At 41.2% G+C, this 18,633-nt stretch overlaps 1 protein-coding gene across 1 annotated transcript in view; it reads right to left on the bottom strand.

Annotated features, from left to right (window-relative positions):
• Positions 1-3,253: 3,253 nt before the first annotated feature.
• LOC132826145 (inactive carboxypeptidase-like protein X2) overlaps positions 3,254-18,633 on the bottom strand; it is a 189,809-nt gene continuing 174,429 nt past the window's right edge. The window contains exons 14-16 of the mRNA XM_060841791.1: positions 15,945-16,084; positions 11,790-11,889; positions 3,254-3,523 (exon numbers count right to left, since the gene is read on the bottom strand). Coding sequence (XP_060697774.1) covers positions 3,273-3,523; positions 11,790-11,889; positions 15,945-16,084 — 491 coding nt within the window. The 3' untranslated portion in view covers positions 3,254-3,272. The remainder of the gene's footprint in view (positions 3,524-11,789; positions 11,890-15,944; positions 16,085-18,633) is intronic.

The raw sequence follows: 18,633 nt of genomic DNA, 5'->3' as shown, positions 1-18,633 counted from the left end.
ATCTAATCTAATCTAATCTGGGCCTCCAGAAGCTCCTTAAGAAAATACCTCATTTCACATTATTTAATCCTGTGACATCTGCAGAAATTTTAAATACTGCATCAGGAATACACTCCAATTGCAAGGACAAAATATTGTAGGTAACAGGTGTGGTTCAGCTTGTAGACATGTTACTACCAGCAATCCTTAGGGAGCAGTCTCCCTTCCTGATCTGGACAAAATGCTGCCAGTATGCTAATTATGTTTGAAATGGCACCAAAATCTGTGCATGGCTTAAGAGGGTAAAGATATCCAACCAGAGCAGGATGATTTAAATGTGTTTGGGGAGTGAATCACACTATGACAAATAAAATTAAATTTAAATGAATGGAAATTCATTTAGTCGTTGATTCTAAGCTGTACCAGTGGTCATGAAAGGCACTATATAAACTGTTAGTCATTCTTTTCTCATGGATGTTCATGGGCTAATATAGAATTTGCAAGGAAAAATAGTGAAAAAGGACAAGGAAGAAAACAAACTTCACATTATTGTTTAAAGATCACTGAAAGTTCATGACCAATTTAATAAGCTAAAACTAAACTATCAGAGTATCCACTTGTGTTATAAGTGACATAGGTAGGATGATTTGGAGATGCCGGTGTTGGACTGGGGTGTACAAAGTTAAAAATCACACAACACCAGGTTATAGTCCAACAGGTTTAATTGGAAGCACACTAGCTTTTGGAGTGACGCTCCTTCATCACATGGAGGGCATGATCGTAACACAGAATTTATAGCAAAAATTTGCAGTGTGATGTCACTGAAATTATACATTGAAAAATTGATTGTCTGTTAAGCATTTCATCTGTTAGAATACAGTGATAGTTTCACTTCTTTCCTGTGTAAATCACAAAACCCTTTTTTTAAAAGTTGCATTCTCGGGTTAGCTGTTAACAATGGTGATAGCTGGACAATATGTTGAAGGTGTTAGCCCCTTGTGTTCTCTGTCTATGATCTGATGTTTAGATTGATTCTAATCTAAAAAGTGAGATAACAGCGTTTTACATAAATTCATGCAGTTTTTGAGCTCAGAGTATTACATTCTCTGTTATCTCACTTTTTAGATTAGTATCAATCTAAACATCAGGTCACAGACAGAGAACACAGGGGGCTAACATCTTAAACATATTGTCTAGCTATCACATTGTTAACAGCTAACCCAAGAATGCAACTTTTTAAAAAAAGCTTTGTGATTTACACATGAAAGAAGTGAAACTATCACAGTATTCTAATAGATGAAAGGCTTAACAGACAATCAATTTTTCAATGTATAATTTCAGTTACATCACACTGCAAATCTTTGCTATAAATTCTGTGTTACGATCGAGCCCCCCACAATCACCTGATGAAGGAGTGTCGCTCCGAAATCTGTTGGACTATAACCAGGTGTTGTGTGATTTTTAACTAAATAGGAAGAATAGCCAAGGTCTTTTCCTCAGGATAGGGGAGTCCAAAACTAGAGAACATAGGTTTACGGTGAGAGGGGAAAGATTTAAAAGGGAACTGAAGGGTAACTTTTTTCACACAGAGGGTGGTGGGTATATGGAACGAGCTGCCAGAGGAAGTGATAAGGGTCGATACAATTCTAACATCTAAAAGACGTTTGGATGTGTACATAGATTGCAAAGGTTCAGAGGGTTATCGGCCAAACGCAGACAAATGGGACTAGTTCAGTTTAGGGAACCTTGTCAGCATGAACAAGTTCAACCGAAGGGCCTGTTTCCATGCTGTATGGCTCTATGACCATTTGTACACAAAGAGAACAATTTGATATTATACAGGTCATTGGACGACTGTGTCTATACCACTGTTCCAGTTATGAAAGCTCCACGCAATGAGTGAAATAGTCACTTTGAAAAGGTCCAGAAGAGATCCGCAAAAATCTTTTTTTGTGCAAAGAACCTCATGGATCTTGATCTAGGTACCTTGGAGCAGTTTAGTAGGCCTTGGCTTTTATAAATCTATTGCAATAATGAAAGGTCTAAATAGTTTCTCCATTGATGGAGAATTGAAGTTTAGAAGATAGGGAATTTCATACTGATATGTGCTTAATTTAAGTAAAGGTAATCATAGGCTAGTCAGGAAGTGGGTCTTCGAAAAGAAATGTGAGCCTCTGGAATACACTGGTAGTTTATGCAATGGATTCTGACTCTCCACCTGCCTTCAAGATAGAGCTGGATCGTAACCTGACAGTGGCAGAGATTGCATAAAGTAAATGATACTCATCCAGGTGATCTCCGAGACCTCTGATCATCTGTGAAGCCCAGAGAGGAATTTACAGAGTGTGCTCTTCCTCCTACTGGCCATGTAGGGGTTTTTTTGCTTCTCAGAGGAGATTACTTGGCTGTGGGGGTAGATATGAAGTCAGCTGGGACAGGGTGTGGGTAACTGGGAGAAACGTTTAACCATGGTAGTCCAATCATCATGGAGTGTGGCAGGTTTGACAGACTATCGGCTTTTCCTGCCAGATATTTCTTTTCATGGTTGGCTTCCATTTATTACTCTATAACTCATAACACTACAGCAGAAATGAACAATCCAATAGTTAAAGAACATTCAAGGGAATGAGTTTTGAAATACATAAATCGTATCATTTAGGGTGGCACAATGGCTCAGTGTTTAGCAATGCTGCCTCACAGCGCCAAGGACCTAGGTTTGATTACACCCTCAAGTGTGGAGTTTGCACATTCTCCCTGTGTCTGCATGGGTTTCCGCTGGGTTTTCTGGTTTCTTGCTATAGTCCAAAGATATGGAGGTTAGGTGGATTGGCCAGGCTAAGTTGCCCATGGTGTCCAGGGATGTGCAGGCTAGGTGTATTAGCCATGGTAAATGCAGGGTTGTGGGGGTAGGGTGGGGGCTGGGTCTGGGTGGGATGCCCTTCAGTGGGTCAATGCAGACTCAATGGGCCAAATGACCTCTATCTGCACATTAGGCATTTAGTGTCTGAGAATGATGGCCTGCCTTTCCAAACAGAGTACTAGTAAAGTGTTCTTTGTATATATGCAGCAGTATGGCAAGTTTTCTAACTACATCATGCAGGAAAGTGCTGAATAGTTTAAAAGTTACATATGCTATATATTAAAATAATGGACTGAATATTGTGGCGACAAATAACATAAACCCAGATTGTATCTTGTTATTTTAAATGAATTGGCGAAGTTCTTTGTTATTTGAATAAAATAAGACTTGAACTGCGATCATTTAGAGAGGTCTTTTGTTCTACAAGGATTTCCTATAACTGGCGACGTCTGTGTCGAACGCGCCTGAACCGTTTAAGGGAGAGATTGATTGGCTGCTTCCCAAACTTCTCCATTATCTCTTTAATTCTTGACAGATTTGTTCTGGTCAGAACAAAATGACATTCGGTTGCTCCCATATCGTATCCAACCTCACAGTTCCGGGTTGCACTTGAATAACCTTCAGCCTTGGCCGTGACCTTGTACTCGCCAGGATTTAAGAGCCGCCAATAGTCTCCATCAATTGCTGGAACAAAAGATACATTCACAGGATTAAAAGGCAGAGCTTACTTGCTATGTCGCTGTAACTGTTGCTCCGCGCTCCATTGTATGTTCAGACTTCAACTGGAAATCAGCAGCAGTTTGAGTAACAATCTAACAATTTTCTTTTTGATTGCTCTGTTACACTGTTGAGGATTCAGGTTCTTTTATATTGTGTATTTCTTTAATGATTGATTACCTAGCAACACACCTTTATTGTTTCAATTTGCCCAGGACATTGCTCTTATGTTGATCAATGCAAGCCAAAATATCATTCTTGTGAAAATCTTTCATGTTTATAAATAATAGAAGTGACTATGTTTGCTTCAGCTTTTATTGGAATATCCCATTTATTGACCAATCAATTTTGAGCCTCTTGATCTTGAAGTCTCTCCAGTGCTTAATATACCCCAACAATTTTCTATATATTCTTAGGTTTAATAACACAAAATAAGGCACGTTTACACAGATTTCATTGTAATGTGTGTGTATTTTACTGTATTTTACTTTAAGCTTTTCCTGATTTTTGCTATTTTCATTATCCTTTTCAGTACATTTCAGGTGTACGTGAATATGGAATGGAATGCTTTTGGACTTAATTTCTACTAGGACAGCACAGTGGCTCAGTGGTTAGCACTGCTGCCTCACAGCACCAGGGACCCGGGTTCAATTCCTGCCTCAAGCAACTGTCTGTGTGGAGTTTGCACATTCTCCCCGTGTCTGTGTGGGTTTCCTCCAGATGATCTGGTTTCCTCCACAATCCAAAGATGTGCAGGTCAGGTTTGAGGTTTAGATTACTTACAGTGTGGAAACAGGCCCTTCGGCCCAACAAGTCCACACCGACCCGCCGAAGCGCAACCCACCCATACATATACCCCTTACCTAACACTACGGGCAATTTAGCATGGCCAATTCACCTAACCCGCACATCTTTGGACTGTGGGAGGAAACCGGAGCACCCGGAGGAAACCCACGCAGACACGGGGAGAACGTGCAAACTCCACACAGTCAGTCGCCTGAGGCGGGAATTGAACCCAGGTCCCTGGCGCTGTGAGGCAGCAGTGCTAACCACTGTGCCACCGTGCCGCCCATGCTAAATTGCCTGTAGTGTTAGGTGTATTAGTCGGGGGGGGATTGGGTCTGGGTGGGGTGCTCTTCAGAGGGATGGTATGGACTTGTTGGGCCGAAGGGCCTGTTTCCATACTGTAGGGAATCTAATCTAAATCTACTGAATTCGTAGTTTAATTAACCTTTTTGGATGATTTTACTTGCTGTGATTACTTTAGTTTCCTCAAATTTCCAGATCAGTCAGTGATGGATTCTCAGGGGAACGTAGCATGAACAGCCATGTTTCTGGTATTGAGACTGGCTCTAATGCAATGAGAGGTACGTCGGCTTCCAAGAGATCAATTGTGTTAGGGGATTCTGTAGTCCCAGGTACAGACAGATGTTTCTGTGGCCAGCAGAGAAAAAGCAGAATGGTGTGTTGCTTTCCTGGTGCCAGGATCACGGATGTTTCAGAGAGGATTCAGAGTGTTCTTGCGGGGGAGAGGGGCCAGCAGAAGGTCATTGTCCACATTGGAACAAATGACATAGAAAGGGAAAAGGTTGAGACTCTGAAGAGAGATTACAGAGTGAGGCAGAAATTTAAAAAGGAGGTCCTCAACGGTAGTAATAACTGGATTACTCCCAGTGTTACGAGCTAGTGATGGCAGGAATAGGAGGATAGAGCAGCTGAATGCACGGCTGAGGAGCTGGTGTATTGGAGAAGGATTCACATTTTTGGATCATTGGAATCTCTTTTGGGGTAGAAGTGACCTGTACAAGAAGGACGGATTGCACCTAAATTGGAAGGGGACTAATATAGTGGCAGGGAAATTTACTAGAACTGCTTGGGAGGATTTAAATTAGTAAGGTGGGGGGTTGGGACCCAGGGAGATAGTGAGGAAAGAGATCTATCTGAGACTGGTACAGCTGTGAACAGAAGTAAGTCAAACAGTCAGGGCAGGCAGGGGCAAGATAGGACGAATAAATTAAACTGCATTTATTTCAATGCAAGGGGCCTAACAGGGAAAGCAGATTTACTCAGGGCATGGTTAGGAACATGGGACTGGGATATCATAGCAATTACAGAAACATGGCTCAGGGATGGGCAGGAGTGGCAGCTGAATATTCCAGGATACAAATGGTACGGGAAGGATAGAAAGGGAGGCAAGAGAGGAGGGAGAGTGGCATTTTTGATAAGGGATAGCATTACAGCTGTGCTGAGGGAGGATATTTCTGGAAATACATCCAAGGAAGTTATTTGCATGAAACTGAGAAATAAGAAAGGGATGATCACCTTATTGGGATTGCATTATAGAACCCCTAATAGAGGAAAATTGAGAAACAAACTTGTAAGGAGATCTCAGTTATCTGTAAGAATAATAGGGTGGTTATGGTTGGGGATTTTAACTTTCCAAACATAGACTGGGACTGCCATAGTGTTAAAGGTTTAGATGGAGAGGAATTTCTTAAGTGCGTACAAGACAATTTTCTGATTCAGTATGTGGATGTACCTACTAGAGAAGGTGCAAAACTTGACCTCTTTTTGGGAAATAAGGTAGGGCAGGTGACTGAGGTGTCAGTGGGGGAGCACTTTGGGGGCCAGTGACCAAAATTCTATACGTTTAAAAATAGTGATGGAAAAGACCTGATCTAAAAGTTGAAGTTCTAAATTGGAGAAAGGCCAATTTTGACGGTATTAGGCAAGAACTTTCGAAAGCTGATTGGAGGCAGATGTTCATAGGTAAAGGGATGGTTGGAAAATGGGAAGCCTTCAGAAATGAGATAACAAGAATCCAGCAAAAGTATATTCCTGTAAGGGTGAAAGGGAAGGCTGGTAGGTATAGGGAATGCTGGATAACTAAAGAAATTGAGGGTTTGGTAAAGAAAAAGAAGGAAGCATATGTCTGGTATAGACAGGATAGATTGAGTGAATCCTTAGAGTATAAAGGCAGTAGGAGTATACTTAAGAGGGAAATCAGGAGGGCAAAAAGGGGACATGAGATAGCATTGACAAATAGAATTAAGGAGAATCCAAAGGGTTTTCACAAATATATTAAGGACAAAAGGGTAACTAGGGAGAGAATAGGGCCCCTCAAAGATCAGCAAGGTGGCCTTTGTGTGGAGCCACGGAAAATTGGGGAGATACTAAATGAATATTTTGCATCAGTATTTACTGTGGAAAAGGATATGGAAGATATAGACTGTAGGGAAATAGATGGTGACATCTTGCAAAATGTCCAGATTACAGAGGAGCAAGTGCTGGGTGTCTTGAAACGGTTAAAGGTCGATAAATTCCCAGGACCTGATCAGGTGTACCTGAGAACTTTGTGGGAAGCTAGAGAAGTGATTGCTGGGCCTCTTGCTGAGATATTTGTACAATCGATAGTCACAGGTGAGGTGCCGGAAGACTGGAGGTTGGCAAACATGGTGCCACTGTTTAAGAAGGGTGGTAAAGACAAGCCAGGGAACTATAGACCGGTGAGCCTGACCTCAGTGGTGGACAAGTTGTTGGAGGGAATCCTGAGGGACAGGATGTACATGTATTTGGAAAGGCAAGGACTGATTAGGGATAGTCAACATGGCTTTGTGCATGGGAAATCAGGTCTCACAAACTTGATTGAGTTTTTTGAAGAAGTAACAAAGAAGATTGATGAGGGCAGAGCAGTAGATGTGATCTACATGGACTTCAGTAAGGCATTTGACAAGGTTCCCCATGGGAGACTGATTACAAGGTTATATTCTCATGGAATACAGGGAGAACTAGCCATTTGGATACAGAACTGGCTCAAAGGTAGAAGACAGAGGGTGGTGGAGGATTGTTTCTCAGACTGGAGGCCTGAGACCAGTGGAGTGCCACACGAATTGGTGCTGGGTCCTCTACTTTATGTCATTTGCGTAAATGATTTGGATGTGAGCATAAGAGGTACAGTTTGTAAGTTTGCAGATGACACCAAAATTGGAGGTGTAGTGGACAGCGAAGAGGGTTACCTCAGATTACAACAGGATCTGGACCAGATGGGCCAATGGGCTGATAAGTGGCAGATGGAGTTTAATTCAGATAAATGCGAGGTGCTGCATTTTGGGAAAGCAAATCTTAGCAGGACTTATGCGTCTAATGGTAAGGTCTCAAGGAGTGTTGCTGAACAAAGAGACCTTTGAATGCAAGTTCATAGCTACTTGAAAGTGGAGTCGCAGGTAGATAGGATAACCAAGAAGGTGTTTGGTATGCTTTCCTTTATTGGTCAGAGTATTGAGTACAGGGGTTGGGAGGTCATGTTGCGGCTGTAAGGACATTGGTTAGGCCACTGTTGGAATATTGCTTGCAATTCTGGTCTCCTTCCTGTCGGAAAGATATTGTGAATCTTGAAAGGGGTCAGAAAAGATTTACAAGGATGTTGCCAGGGTTGGAGGAGTTGAGCTATAGTGAGAGGCTCAACAGGCTGGGGCTGTTTTCCCTGGAGCGTCAGAGGCTGAGGGGTGACCTTATAGAGGTTTACAAAATTATGAGGAGCATGGATAGGATAAATAGACAAAGTCTTTTCCCTGGGATCGGGGAGTCTAGAACTAGAGAGCACAGGTTTAGGGTGAGAGGGGAAAGATATAAAAGAGACCTAAGGGGCAACGTTTTCACACAGAGGGTGGTACGTGTATGGAATGAGCTGCCAGAGGATGTGGTGGAGGCTGGTACAATTGCAACATTTGGATGGGTATATGAATAGGAAGGGTTTGGAGGGATATGCACCAGGTGCTGGCAGGTGGGACTAGATTGGGTTGGGATATCTGGTCGGCATGGATGGGTTGGACCGAAGGGTCTGTTTTCATGCTGTACATCTCTATGACTTTATGTCCCAAGAAGGTCAATGCCATTAAAAATCTGAAAACTTAAGAAATTTTAGCTCTTCCTTTGGTGGGGAATGACAGGGCAGGAGAGGAAGTGAAGTATGAAGTCGGTCTGTGATTATGATGCTCCTTTTCTCACCCCTTTCTGAATGATTCCTGACTTTAACACTGCTGGTTTGGGAAAGCCAGTCACACCCAACTGAGAGCTTCATGAATAAATGCAAATCATGTTCCAGTCTCCAATGGCTTCCCAATCAAGCTTCAATGTCTGAGGAGAAATGGGGTGAAACCATTTGCTGGGAGGATGGAGAAGGTCAGTAACTGGTAATAAGGACAAAGAGGCACTTTATTTCAGAGAGGTTTTTCTATTATGAGGCCAGGTAGAGCTATAATGCTGCTCCATGATCCACATGGGAAGTCACAGTCTTCCACTTCCTGGAATGCCCTCTCCTCCTGCTGGAATTCCGTTTGCACTGCTATCAGGCAATCAGATCATATGGTCTTCTTTCTCTGACATGTCCAAAGCAAGCCTTAGGCCAGTGGCATTTAAATGAAGCTGAGGAGTTAAACTATCTCTGACCTGAACGTTCAAGCAGTGAGTGTGTTTCATACTTTCCACCCCTCTGCCTACTTGAAATGCTGTTAAATTTCAACTGCCTCATACCAGCTTTTCCTGAATATCTCTCAGTAGGCAAGTCCATGAATCAGCAAAATGACTCCTTCAGCAGAGGAAACTACATCTACGTGAACAATTACCTTTGATATTTCATTTTCTTTTAAATGGTTTGTTTTCAGAATCACTCTCTTGATTGGTTCTTTATCTCTTATTTTCCCAGATGACTTTACTGCTCTGGAGCAACTGTTTTGGTCCATGCCTTATAGCAAGAACCAGCTCAAATTCAAACATGTCAGGACTCTCTATATCATTTAAAGAACAAATGTATCTCTCAAAGCAAGGAAATTTGAACTCAGTTTAATTCAGTGAGGAGGATTTTGTGTAGTGAGTTGTCTCAGATAACAGCACATTTTTTTCTTCAATAGTGTGTTGGTGGCAGTGAAGAAGGTGGGGCCTGCAGGAATGTACATGACCTGGACAGTATGGGTAAGTGTGAGCTGTTTTTTCTGTTTCTGCGTAATAAACCCAGTTACAGCACTGACACCTCCCATAGCACTGAAAATAGTTCCATTCTCCAAAGCGCATTCTGCTCTTACCTTCTAACAAGTGCAAAATATTTTACTCTCTTGCTAAATGCTTTCTCATTTCACACTTTATTGTGCCACATGAACACAGCTGTCAACCTACTGCATGTCTCCTTTCTCTGTCTAACAATCATACATTGAAGCAGTAAGAAACCTTGGCCCCCAATTCTTGTTCTTTGATTGGGAGCACAAACAAGGCCATTTCCCAGCCAGACCGACTGACTTACTTTTGTACTTCTGTTTTTATACTGAGTTTAATGACATTGTTCCCTTCCAGATCCTGAGATATTTTGCCTTTCACTATCCAAGTCTTTAGCACTTAATGCAGGCTTCAACATTAACACTTTTCGAATCATTACCTTGTGAAACAATAGTAAAAATAAAATTTGTTAAAAAGATAAATTACCTTTATGCATATCAATTAGCCTGGGTACATTCCTGGGCACGTACATAAGGATTCATGTTTGGTAAAGCAAATGTATTAGGTGTTTTCAATGAAAACAATGATGAGAAACGAGCAATCTGTCAGAAGCAGACCAGGAGACTGTTTAACAAGCTCTTAGTAAGTATTTTTTGATGAGGTCTATTACCAGGTTTCTTACTGCTTCAAATGACAGAGAAAGGAGATAAGAAATAGTTTGACACCCCTGTTGAGAATGGCCTCCAGCCAAACCATCAGCTCTGCCTAGTTGACAATGTCTTTGTTTTCCTCTATTTGAATGAGAGCTGGGATTGGTGCTGCAGCTTTCACAGTTCTGTTTCTTTACTGGTTCTCTCAAAACAATTTCTTCTTCTCCAAGAGAAGGTGAGAGTTCATCAATGACTTGAAACATTTGTGCCAATGCTCTTGACTTATTGTGCAGGTAAGCTCTGACCCTGGTCTTGACTAAGGGCATAGACTTTGAGACATCACAATTTGGTTGAAGCACATTGAGTGTATTTGTCTTGTATGTTGCTGGCATGTGATGTAGGTGTGACACTGATGTAGTACTGTGCCATACAGCAACATGTCGACCCCTTCAATCAATCATTCTGGCAAACAAGACAGCCTACCCATCTTTGTGTCTGTGCTAAAAGGCAAGACAATTCAGAAGTAAGCCTTTAATTTCTAACCAAAGCTCCAAGGTGCAAAAAAGGCAAGGCAGATATGCTGGAGCATCCAAATAGATGCAAAGAGAGTGAGTGCTAACACAACAAGCTTAGAGTGCAGGCATGCGTCATGCATCTGATGCATGAGATTAGTACCTGTCTCCACCTGCAAAGTGCCCTGGCAGCAGCATTGCAATGTAAGGAGTCAGTGAACACATAACTGTAGTATCGAAGTGCCAAACTGTATTATAAGTGAGTTGGATATATGCCATGATGACATGGTGAGGCTGGTGCTTTGCCAATGCCAACCTCAAAAGACAAAAGGTGCAGATGATTGCTGTCCATGAAGCGTATTTTGAAACATTGGGAAATTCTGGCTATAATGAGCACCACGAGAAGGTGCATCCTCCAGTCCCTACTCAGATTTTCATGTCAGGATTTGTCATGGTCTAGTTTCTCTCATTGCCTGAGGTGAGATTAGGTAATAATGAGTTATTATTATGGTAAGTAGGCCCCTCATTGCTCGTCAGTGAGAATCTCATCTACTAATGAAGCCTCACGTGCAAAATCAGACTAATCCTCTCAACATCAAGAAACTAATTTTTCCATTCTCACCGTATTTTGCTGACTAACATGACCACCTCATTCAGGAGAAAGTGAGGACTGCTGGAGATCAGAGCTGAAAATGTGTCGCTGGAAATGCACAGCAGGTCAAGCAGCATCCAAGGAACAGGAAGGAGAATCGACGTTTTGGGCATAAGCCCTTCTTCAGGAATGAGGAAAAAGAAGGGCTTATGCCCGAAACGTCGATTCTCCTGTTCCTTGGATGCTGCCTGACCTGCTGCGCATTTCCAGCAACACGTCATTCAGGGACTGGGAACATTCAGTCCTGTTTTCTTTTGTGATATTTAGTTGCTGCTGCTCTATCCTAAAGAGACTGTGTCCCAAGATTTCTTGACTCTTGTGCAGTGCTTAATTTACATTAAATTTCATTAATTTTACATTTTAACATAATGCACACTATAATTTGTGTATTTTGGTCTAATTTTGGTAAGGGAAACATCATGGTTTCTTACCCGTAGTAATATCATGGTTGATGCCTTCAACTGATATGACAGCGTTTGGAATTCCTTTTCCCTGTGGATCTTGCACGATACCTTTGATACCCCGATGGACCTGATTAGGAAAACAAACAAGACTGAAGGTGACAAATATTAAATATAAGTCTTCTGTAAATGTAAACCTTGCAAGTATTATGATTGTTAAATGCCAGTTGGTTAATTCACCTTGGAATTGTTATTGTAGCATTCCTCAAAAATATTTTGCATCATGACAGAAATTTCAGCATTTTGTGATGGGGCTAATGTATCTTAAACACAACAATCACTTGCTTTGGGATCAAGTCACTATGATGCAAACAGCAAAATAGTAAAAAGGCACATATGTGCACAAAGAAGTAAGAGAGCGCATTGTTCAATTATACATGTGTTTTACTGTCAAATGTTTAGAACAGACATTGCAGTGCAAAAAGTACATTTATACTTTGTGTGGACTTAATGTCAGTTCTTTAATCATAAGCTCTATGTTATAATTATGTGTAGAGTGAGGCACAGAGTTGGATATTGGCAGAGGCTTTCTTTCAGTTCAATTCTGCCTGTTTGCATTTAGCCTTCTGCCCATATGCCTTGGATTAGGTAACAGATAGATGAAAAACACTTTTTTTTTGCTTTTCCTAAGTCTTTGTAAACATTTCTATTCCCACGATTTGACATTTCCTGGCAATAACCTGCACCCAGTGAAATTCACAGTTGGCAGTGTTTATACAATTCATTGGCCTCTTGGGATAGCGAGGAGAGGAGACCTTGTCCACTCAGGGTAGGGGATGAACAAATAGCCTTTTAGAAGTTGGTATTAATTTGAAAGCCTGGGTGTGGGCTGCTCCAGCTGTTACCAGTGCATCAGGGTGAGCTACCAGACCTACCATGTGAAGAGCCCCGCATTTTAAATGGAGGTCTACTTCCAATGCTAGTAATGCATTCAAGTCCAGGTCTGTACCCTGCTCCTGATGTTAACACAGTGGTGACATTGAAACTAGGACTGTGGATTGACCATGAGGGATATGATTTGAAGCGTCCATTCGGAACAGCAGCGGACTCATTTTAAAACTTGTTCTTAGAATGTACAACTCTCAAAGTAATTTATATAGATTATATTCCACTGATTTATTTTTGGTGTTGTATATAAGAGTGCTGCCTTTTCAGAATAAAATGAGAATTGAACTGAAAGGAACATTATTCATTTTTGTGATAATTAACTTCAACATGCCAACTCAGGTTACTTTTTACGAAGGATAAAATTGGACACCCTTGCTGCTTTAACAAAAAGTCCACTAAGCAATAAATCCTTCTCTTTGCTCAGTCTATTATTACAATTCCAGTATCAAAGAACAACTATTATCTCTGACTCAAAATGACAATCTCACAGAACCTTTTGTAGGTTCCAGCTCAGCTCCTTGCATTGTCTATTGCTGCAAGTGCACATAATAGAGGAATGAGCTGAGTTAATTATTTCCAAAGAGGGCACTAAGCTTATCATAGATGGGAGAAGTGTCAGAGGGCATGTCATATGCAGTCGGGTGGTGGTGACTCATCCCAGAAATAAGACAGTAATAGCACTAACATGAGTGTATTGCTGACAGGCTGACAGTCATTGTATGCAGTAGTTTTCTTCCATTCAGTGAATACAATATGGTCACCATAGTCATCACCTCTCTAAGCAACAACTATCATTTGCTATAATGGTTTCTCAAATGGCTTACAACTGTGGACTATTTTTCTGTCCATGAGCTTATTGTGTCCCTAACAGGAGCAGATGTAACATACTGCGCACATGCATAAAATATCAGAAAATTAATAGACTGAAATAAGTTCAAACAACTTAGCTTCAGATTTTAGAGACATCTCATTTTGAAATAGTTCAAGTTTTATTTCAGTCTGCACATCTTTTGCTTTTATTCATATCTGGCTGAAGATACAGAAGTCTCCAAAGCGTTTATAGATTCTAAGTAACAATGAGTTCTTTTTGTCATGCCTGGGATACTTGAGATGGTACTGGTCTTGAAATGGGGTTATTAACCGTACACTCCTATTAAGCCCTACAATACATTTATCACTATATACTGGGTGCTCAAATTTACTGCCAATATTAGGTTGTTAAGCAAAGTGTTAAGGCACTAATGTTGAAAATAATTGACATCTTAGGTTACAATTCATTAGAGAGAATGCTAGGCATGCTGTAAGTCAAAGATTTTCAACCAGTGTGTACCATCAGAACTGCCCAACTGATGGATGTGATCTAGATGGACATCAAAAAAGTGTTTGACAATTCCCCTCATGGCAGTCTGGTCAGCAAGGTTAGATCACATGGAATAAAGAGAGAACTAAAGTCCTGGGGAGTGTTGCTGAACAGAGACCTTGGAGTGCAGGTTCACAGCTCCTTGCAATTGGAGTACCAGGTAGATAGAATAGTGAAGAAGGCATTTGGTATGCTTGCCTTTATTGGTCTGTACATTGAGTATAGATGTTGGGAGGTCATGTTGCAGCTGTCAGGACATTGGTTAGGCCACTTTTGGAACACTGCATGCAATTCTGGTCTGCCTGCTATACGAAGGATGTTGTGAAACTAGAGAGGATTGAGAAAAGATTTACAACAATATTGCTAGTGTTTGAGTGTTTGAGCTATAGGGAGAGGCTGAATAGAGGGCTATTTTCCCCGAAGCGTTGGAGGATGAGGGATGACCTTATAGAGGATTACAAAATCATAAGAGGCATGGATGAAGTGAATAGATAGGGTCTTTTCCTCGAGGTGGGGATTCCAGAACTAGGGGGCATAGATTTAAGGTGAGAGGGGACAGATTTAAAATGACCTAAGTGACAACTTATTCATGCAGAGGGTCGTGTATGTATAGAATGCCAGAGGAAGTATTGGAGGCTGGTACAATGACAACATTTAAAAGGCATCTGGGTGTATATATGAAAAGAAAGAGTTTAGAGGGATATGGGCCAAATCCTGGCAAATGGGACTAGATTAATCTGGTTGGCATGGATGAGTTGGACCAAAGGGCCTGTTTCCTTGCTGTACAGCTCTACAACTCTATACTCTAAGTGTGCCATGCAATTTTGAACAATAGTAATGGAAGTTAATACAAACATATATTCTTTCATCATAGACAACATTCCATTGAACCAAAATTACATGAAAATTAACAATCAAATTAAAAACGCGCTTTTGTTATTTTGGTTTTGTATGCACGTGTTGCACGTGTTGCAAATCTCAGTCCTAGGTCTGTAACCATAATGAGTATGAATCAATTCAGCTAAGAAAAGTGGGTGTGCCATGGAATGGTTTGTCTCAATGAAGTGTGTTTCGTAACTGAAAAGGTTGGGAACTATTGCTTTCCCAGTTAATTTGGTGATAAACCTACCCTGGCTGGGCCTGTGTAGCTCTACTATCATGGGACAGGGAGGTGGCACCAGCAGAGCTCCCCACATGTGATTGTGATTCCATTCCTGCAACTCAATAGGAGCCAGACTTAATCCTCTCAGCTGTGTCAAAAGGAATGTTCGTCAAGTTGTACTCTCATGTATACTAGGTCAGATTCTCAACATGTCTCATTGACTGCAGTGATTTTGAAACGATAGTCTTTATTGAAGGAAATGGAATAAGAGAGAGAATAGGACTCTTCAAGGACCAAAGTGGACATGTATGTGTAGATGAGCAGAGTTGGACGAGGTCCTCAATGAATATTTCTTCTCTGTTTTTACCATGGAGAAAGACATGAAGACTTGGAACTTGAATAGGTTAGTGGTTTTTTTTCGTACTTCCATACCACTCAGTCCACTCCACTTTGTGCAGCACAAGAAATTGATTAAAGACTTAATAACCATCTAGGTTTGTTCATTACATTCGCATAAGTTGACCCTTTACTAAAAATTTTGTGTCAGATGTATTTTCTCTCACTAGCTGCCTCAGGAAGCAGAAGGAGCTCTGAAAGCTTGTGGTTTCAAATGAACCTATTGGACTATAAACTGGTGTTGTGTGTGTGTTGACTTTGCCCACCCCACTCCAACACCGACACCTCCACATCAACACCTAGAATGCCTTTGTAACATGACCTGGGAACAGTCACTTCAGATTTGGAGAGTACAGAGAATGATTCTTCTACAACATACCTGTTCCATGAAAACAAGGAGGGACTCTCGATTGTTTTCCCACTGATCGGGGAGTTCACTCTCATGAGGAAATTTGTCACAGCCAACATAAATAGAAATCTCAAAGCAATTTGTGTGCAGATAACTGAAGTCATTCATACCTTTAAGGACAAAAAAATGGCATTTTAAAAACAGTTGCTTAATAATTACGTGGCCAATTATCATTGAAATGTTTTATTTAAAACAAAGATCCATGATTTACTAACAATTACTTGTCCTCCTTATTTCAATTTCCAACTTAAATGCAGCTCTCTGTTATAGAATACGAAGATTTTCACACTTTGGATATATAGCCGTAACAAACCTTTCACAAAATGGATTGACTATTGTGGTTTTTGTATGCCATCTCATGAAGAATACATTCAAAACTGTTATTGCTTGCAATATTTCAGGGCATTGTTTGATGATTTAATCTATAATTTTAGGAATCAAACTTTTTATATCGAAATATATGATGTATGAAGCGTACAGTAGAATCAATAACAACTTACATTATATAGTGCATTTGATGCAGTAAAACATCCCAAGGCAGTTCACAAGCATAAAACCAGAAGGAAATACATACTAAGCCACGACAAGGGACATTCAGACAGCTGACCAAATGTTTAGTCAAAAAGGAACATTTTGTCAAGAATTGTAAGGGAACAGAGGCATGAAGACTTGGAAAAGGATACTTTAAGTTGAGATGGTTGAAGGTATCAAGGGGCAAATAAAGTGAGGCATCAGCAGAGTCAGATTTGAAGTACTTTGAAGGTTGTCAGGGTGAAAAGATTACAGAGATAATGAGAGATGAAGCATTTGAACATGAGAACATAAAACTTAAAATTGAGGCATGTTGTGGACTGGTTGCTAATGTCAGTTAGTGAGGACAGTCGTAGTGGCTGAATGGGATTTGTTGCAAGTTCAAATGCGACCATTAGAATTTTGGATCAGCTCAAATTTATAGAAAATAGATACAAGTTAGTCAAGACAGGCCTGAAATAATTGAATTAAAACAGAAAATGCTGGAAATTCTCAGCAGGCCAGGAAGCAACTGTGGAGAAAATGGTCTTTCAACAAAACTGTTCTACCACACTATTTTCTAAATGGGATTGTCTAGCTCTGTTTTCAGAATGCTGCCTGCACTAATTGTTAGCATGCATGGAGTCCAGTGCTGTAGCTTCAGCAGGTAAGCATCTTATGTTTAAGCATACCCGATGCTGTTCCTGGCTTGCTCTTCCAGACTCCTCATTGAACCTGGTTTGAGGGGATTGGTAGAATGAGGAATATGGGAGAAAGTGAGGACTGCAGATGCTGGAGATCAGAGCTGAAAATGTGTTGCTGGAAAAGCGCAGCAGGTCAGGCAACATCCAAGGAGCAGGAGAATCAACGTTTCAGGCATGAGCCTCGATTCTCCTGCTCCTTGGATGCTGCCTGACCTGCTGCACTTTTCCAGCAACACATTTTCAGCAGTGTGAGGAATATGCCATACAGAATGTCACACACCGGCCCTCTGAAGAGTATCCCAACCAGACCCATTCCCCAACCCTATTATTTTACATTTACCCCTGACTAATTCACCTAACCTGCACATCTATGGACTGTGAGAGGAAACCGAAGCACCAAGAGAAAACCCATGCAGACATGGGGAGCACATCCAAATTCCACGCAGACTGTCACCCGAGGCTGGAATTGAACCCAGTCTCTGGCGCTCTGAGGCAGCAGTGCTAACCTCACAAGTGACAGCAGTGCGATTCGAACCCACACCTCCTTAAAGACTGGAACCTAAATGCAGCGCCTTAGACTGCTTGACCAAGCTACCACATGCTATCACATTTAACAGTATGGGAGTGTTTCAAAACCACAAGGGAAATGTCCTCAGTCTTAAGACTTTACACAAACTGTGTGATCATCATTTCTTCTGTTACTGTAATGGACATCTGTGATGGGGCTATCAGTGAGAGCACGTATAGGTAGGATTTCTCCCTCTTGCTGGCTCACTCACAAACAGCTACAGAGTGGCAGATAAGTCCTTCAGAATTTATCCAGATCACCCTGGAGTGATACCACTGAGCTATTCTTAGAAACAAACATTCGAGTTTACCAGCCAAAGTTCTTCTGTGTCATTGTTACCCCAAGTGGTATCCAATTTGGAGGAGTATAGATCCATTTTGTTAAAGGAGGAAAGTAGTGGTAATCAGTATGAAACTGCCTTGCCCATTTTTGACCTGGTGCCGTGAGATCTAGAAATCCAGAAGCAATACTAAAGATTACCAAGGGTATTCCCTTACAACTGTACTCCACGTTGCTGACACTTTTGAGGAAGCTGTGATGGTGATGGAGGAGTTCGGAACATAATTACAGAATGGTACAATTTTCTAACTATGACTATTGGTTGACTGGGTTATGGGTCTGGTCTACAAATTTTGGTACAATTTTTAAAGATTAGGAAGGAGAACTTTCAGGGTGGACAAGGGTTGGCATGCTTTGGTAGTGTCCAAATTAAATCAGTGATTGATTTTGGACGGTCAGTCCAGTTTTAGTCCCATTATTGTTCATCACAGCAGTTTTAGTACAACAGAGTGACTTGCTCAGCCATTTCAGAGGGCAGTTACGAGACAGTTACATTATTGTGTGCTGAAATATGCCTTGCAAACCACATAGAGACAAT

The sequence above is a fragment of the Hemiscyllium ocellatum genome, chromosome 22 (genome assembly GCF_020745735.1).
Source record: "Hemiscyllium ocellatum isolate sHemOce1 chromosome 22, sHemOce1.pat.X.cur, whole genome shotgun sequence".
Classification (NCBI taxonomy): domain Eukaryota; kingdom Metazoa; phylum Chordata; class Chondrichthyes; order Orectolobiformes; family Hemiscylliidae; genus Hemiscyllium; species Hemiscyllium ocellatum.
This window is presented reverse-complemented; position numbering and strand designations above follow the sequence as displayed.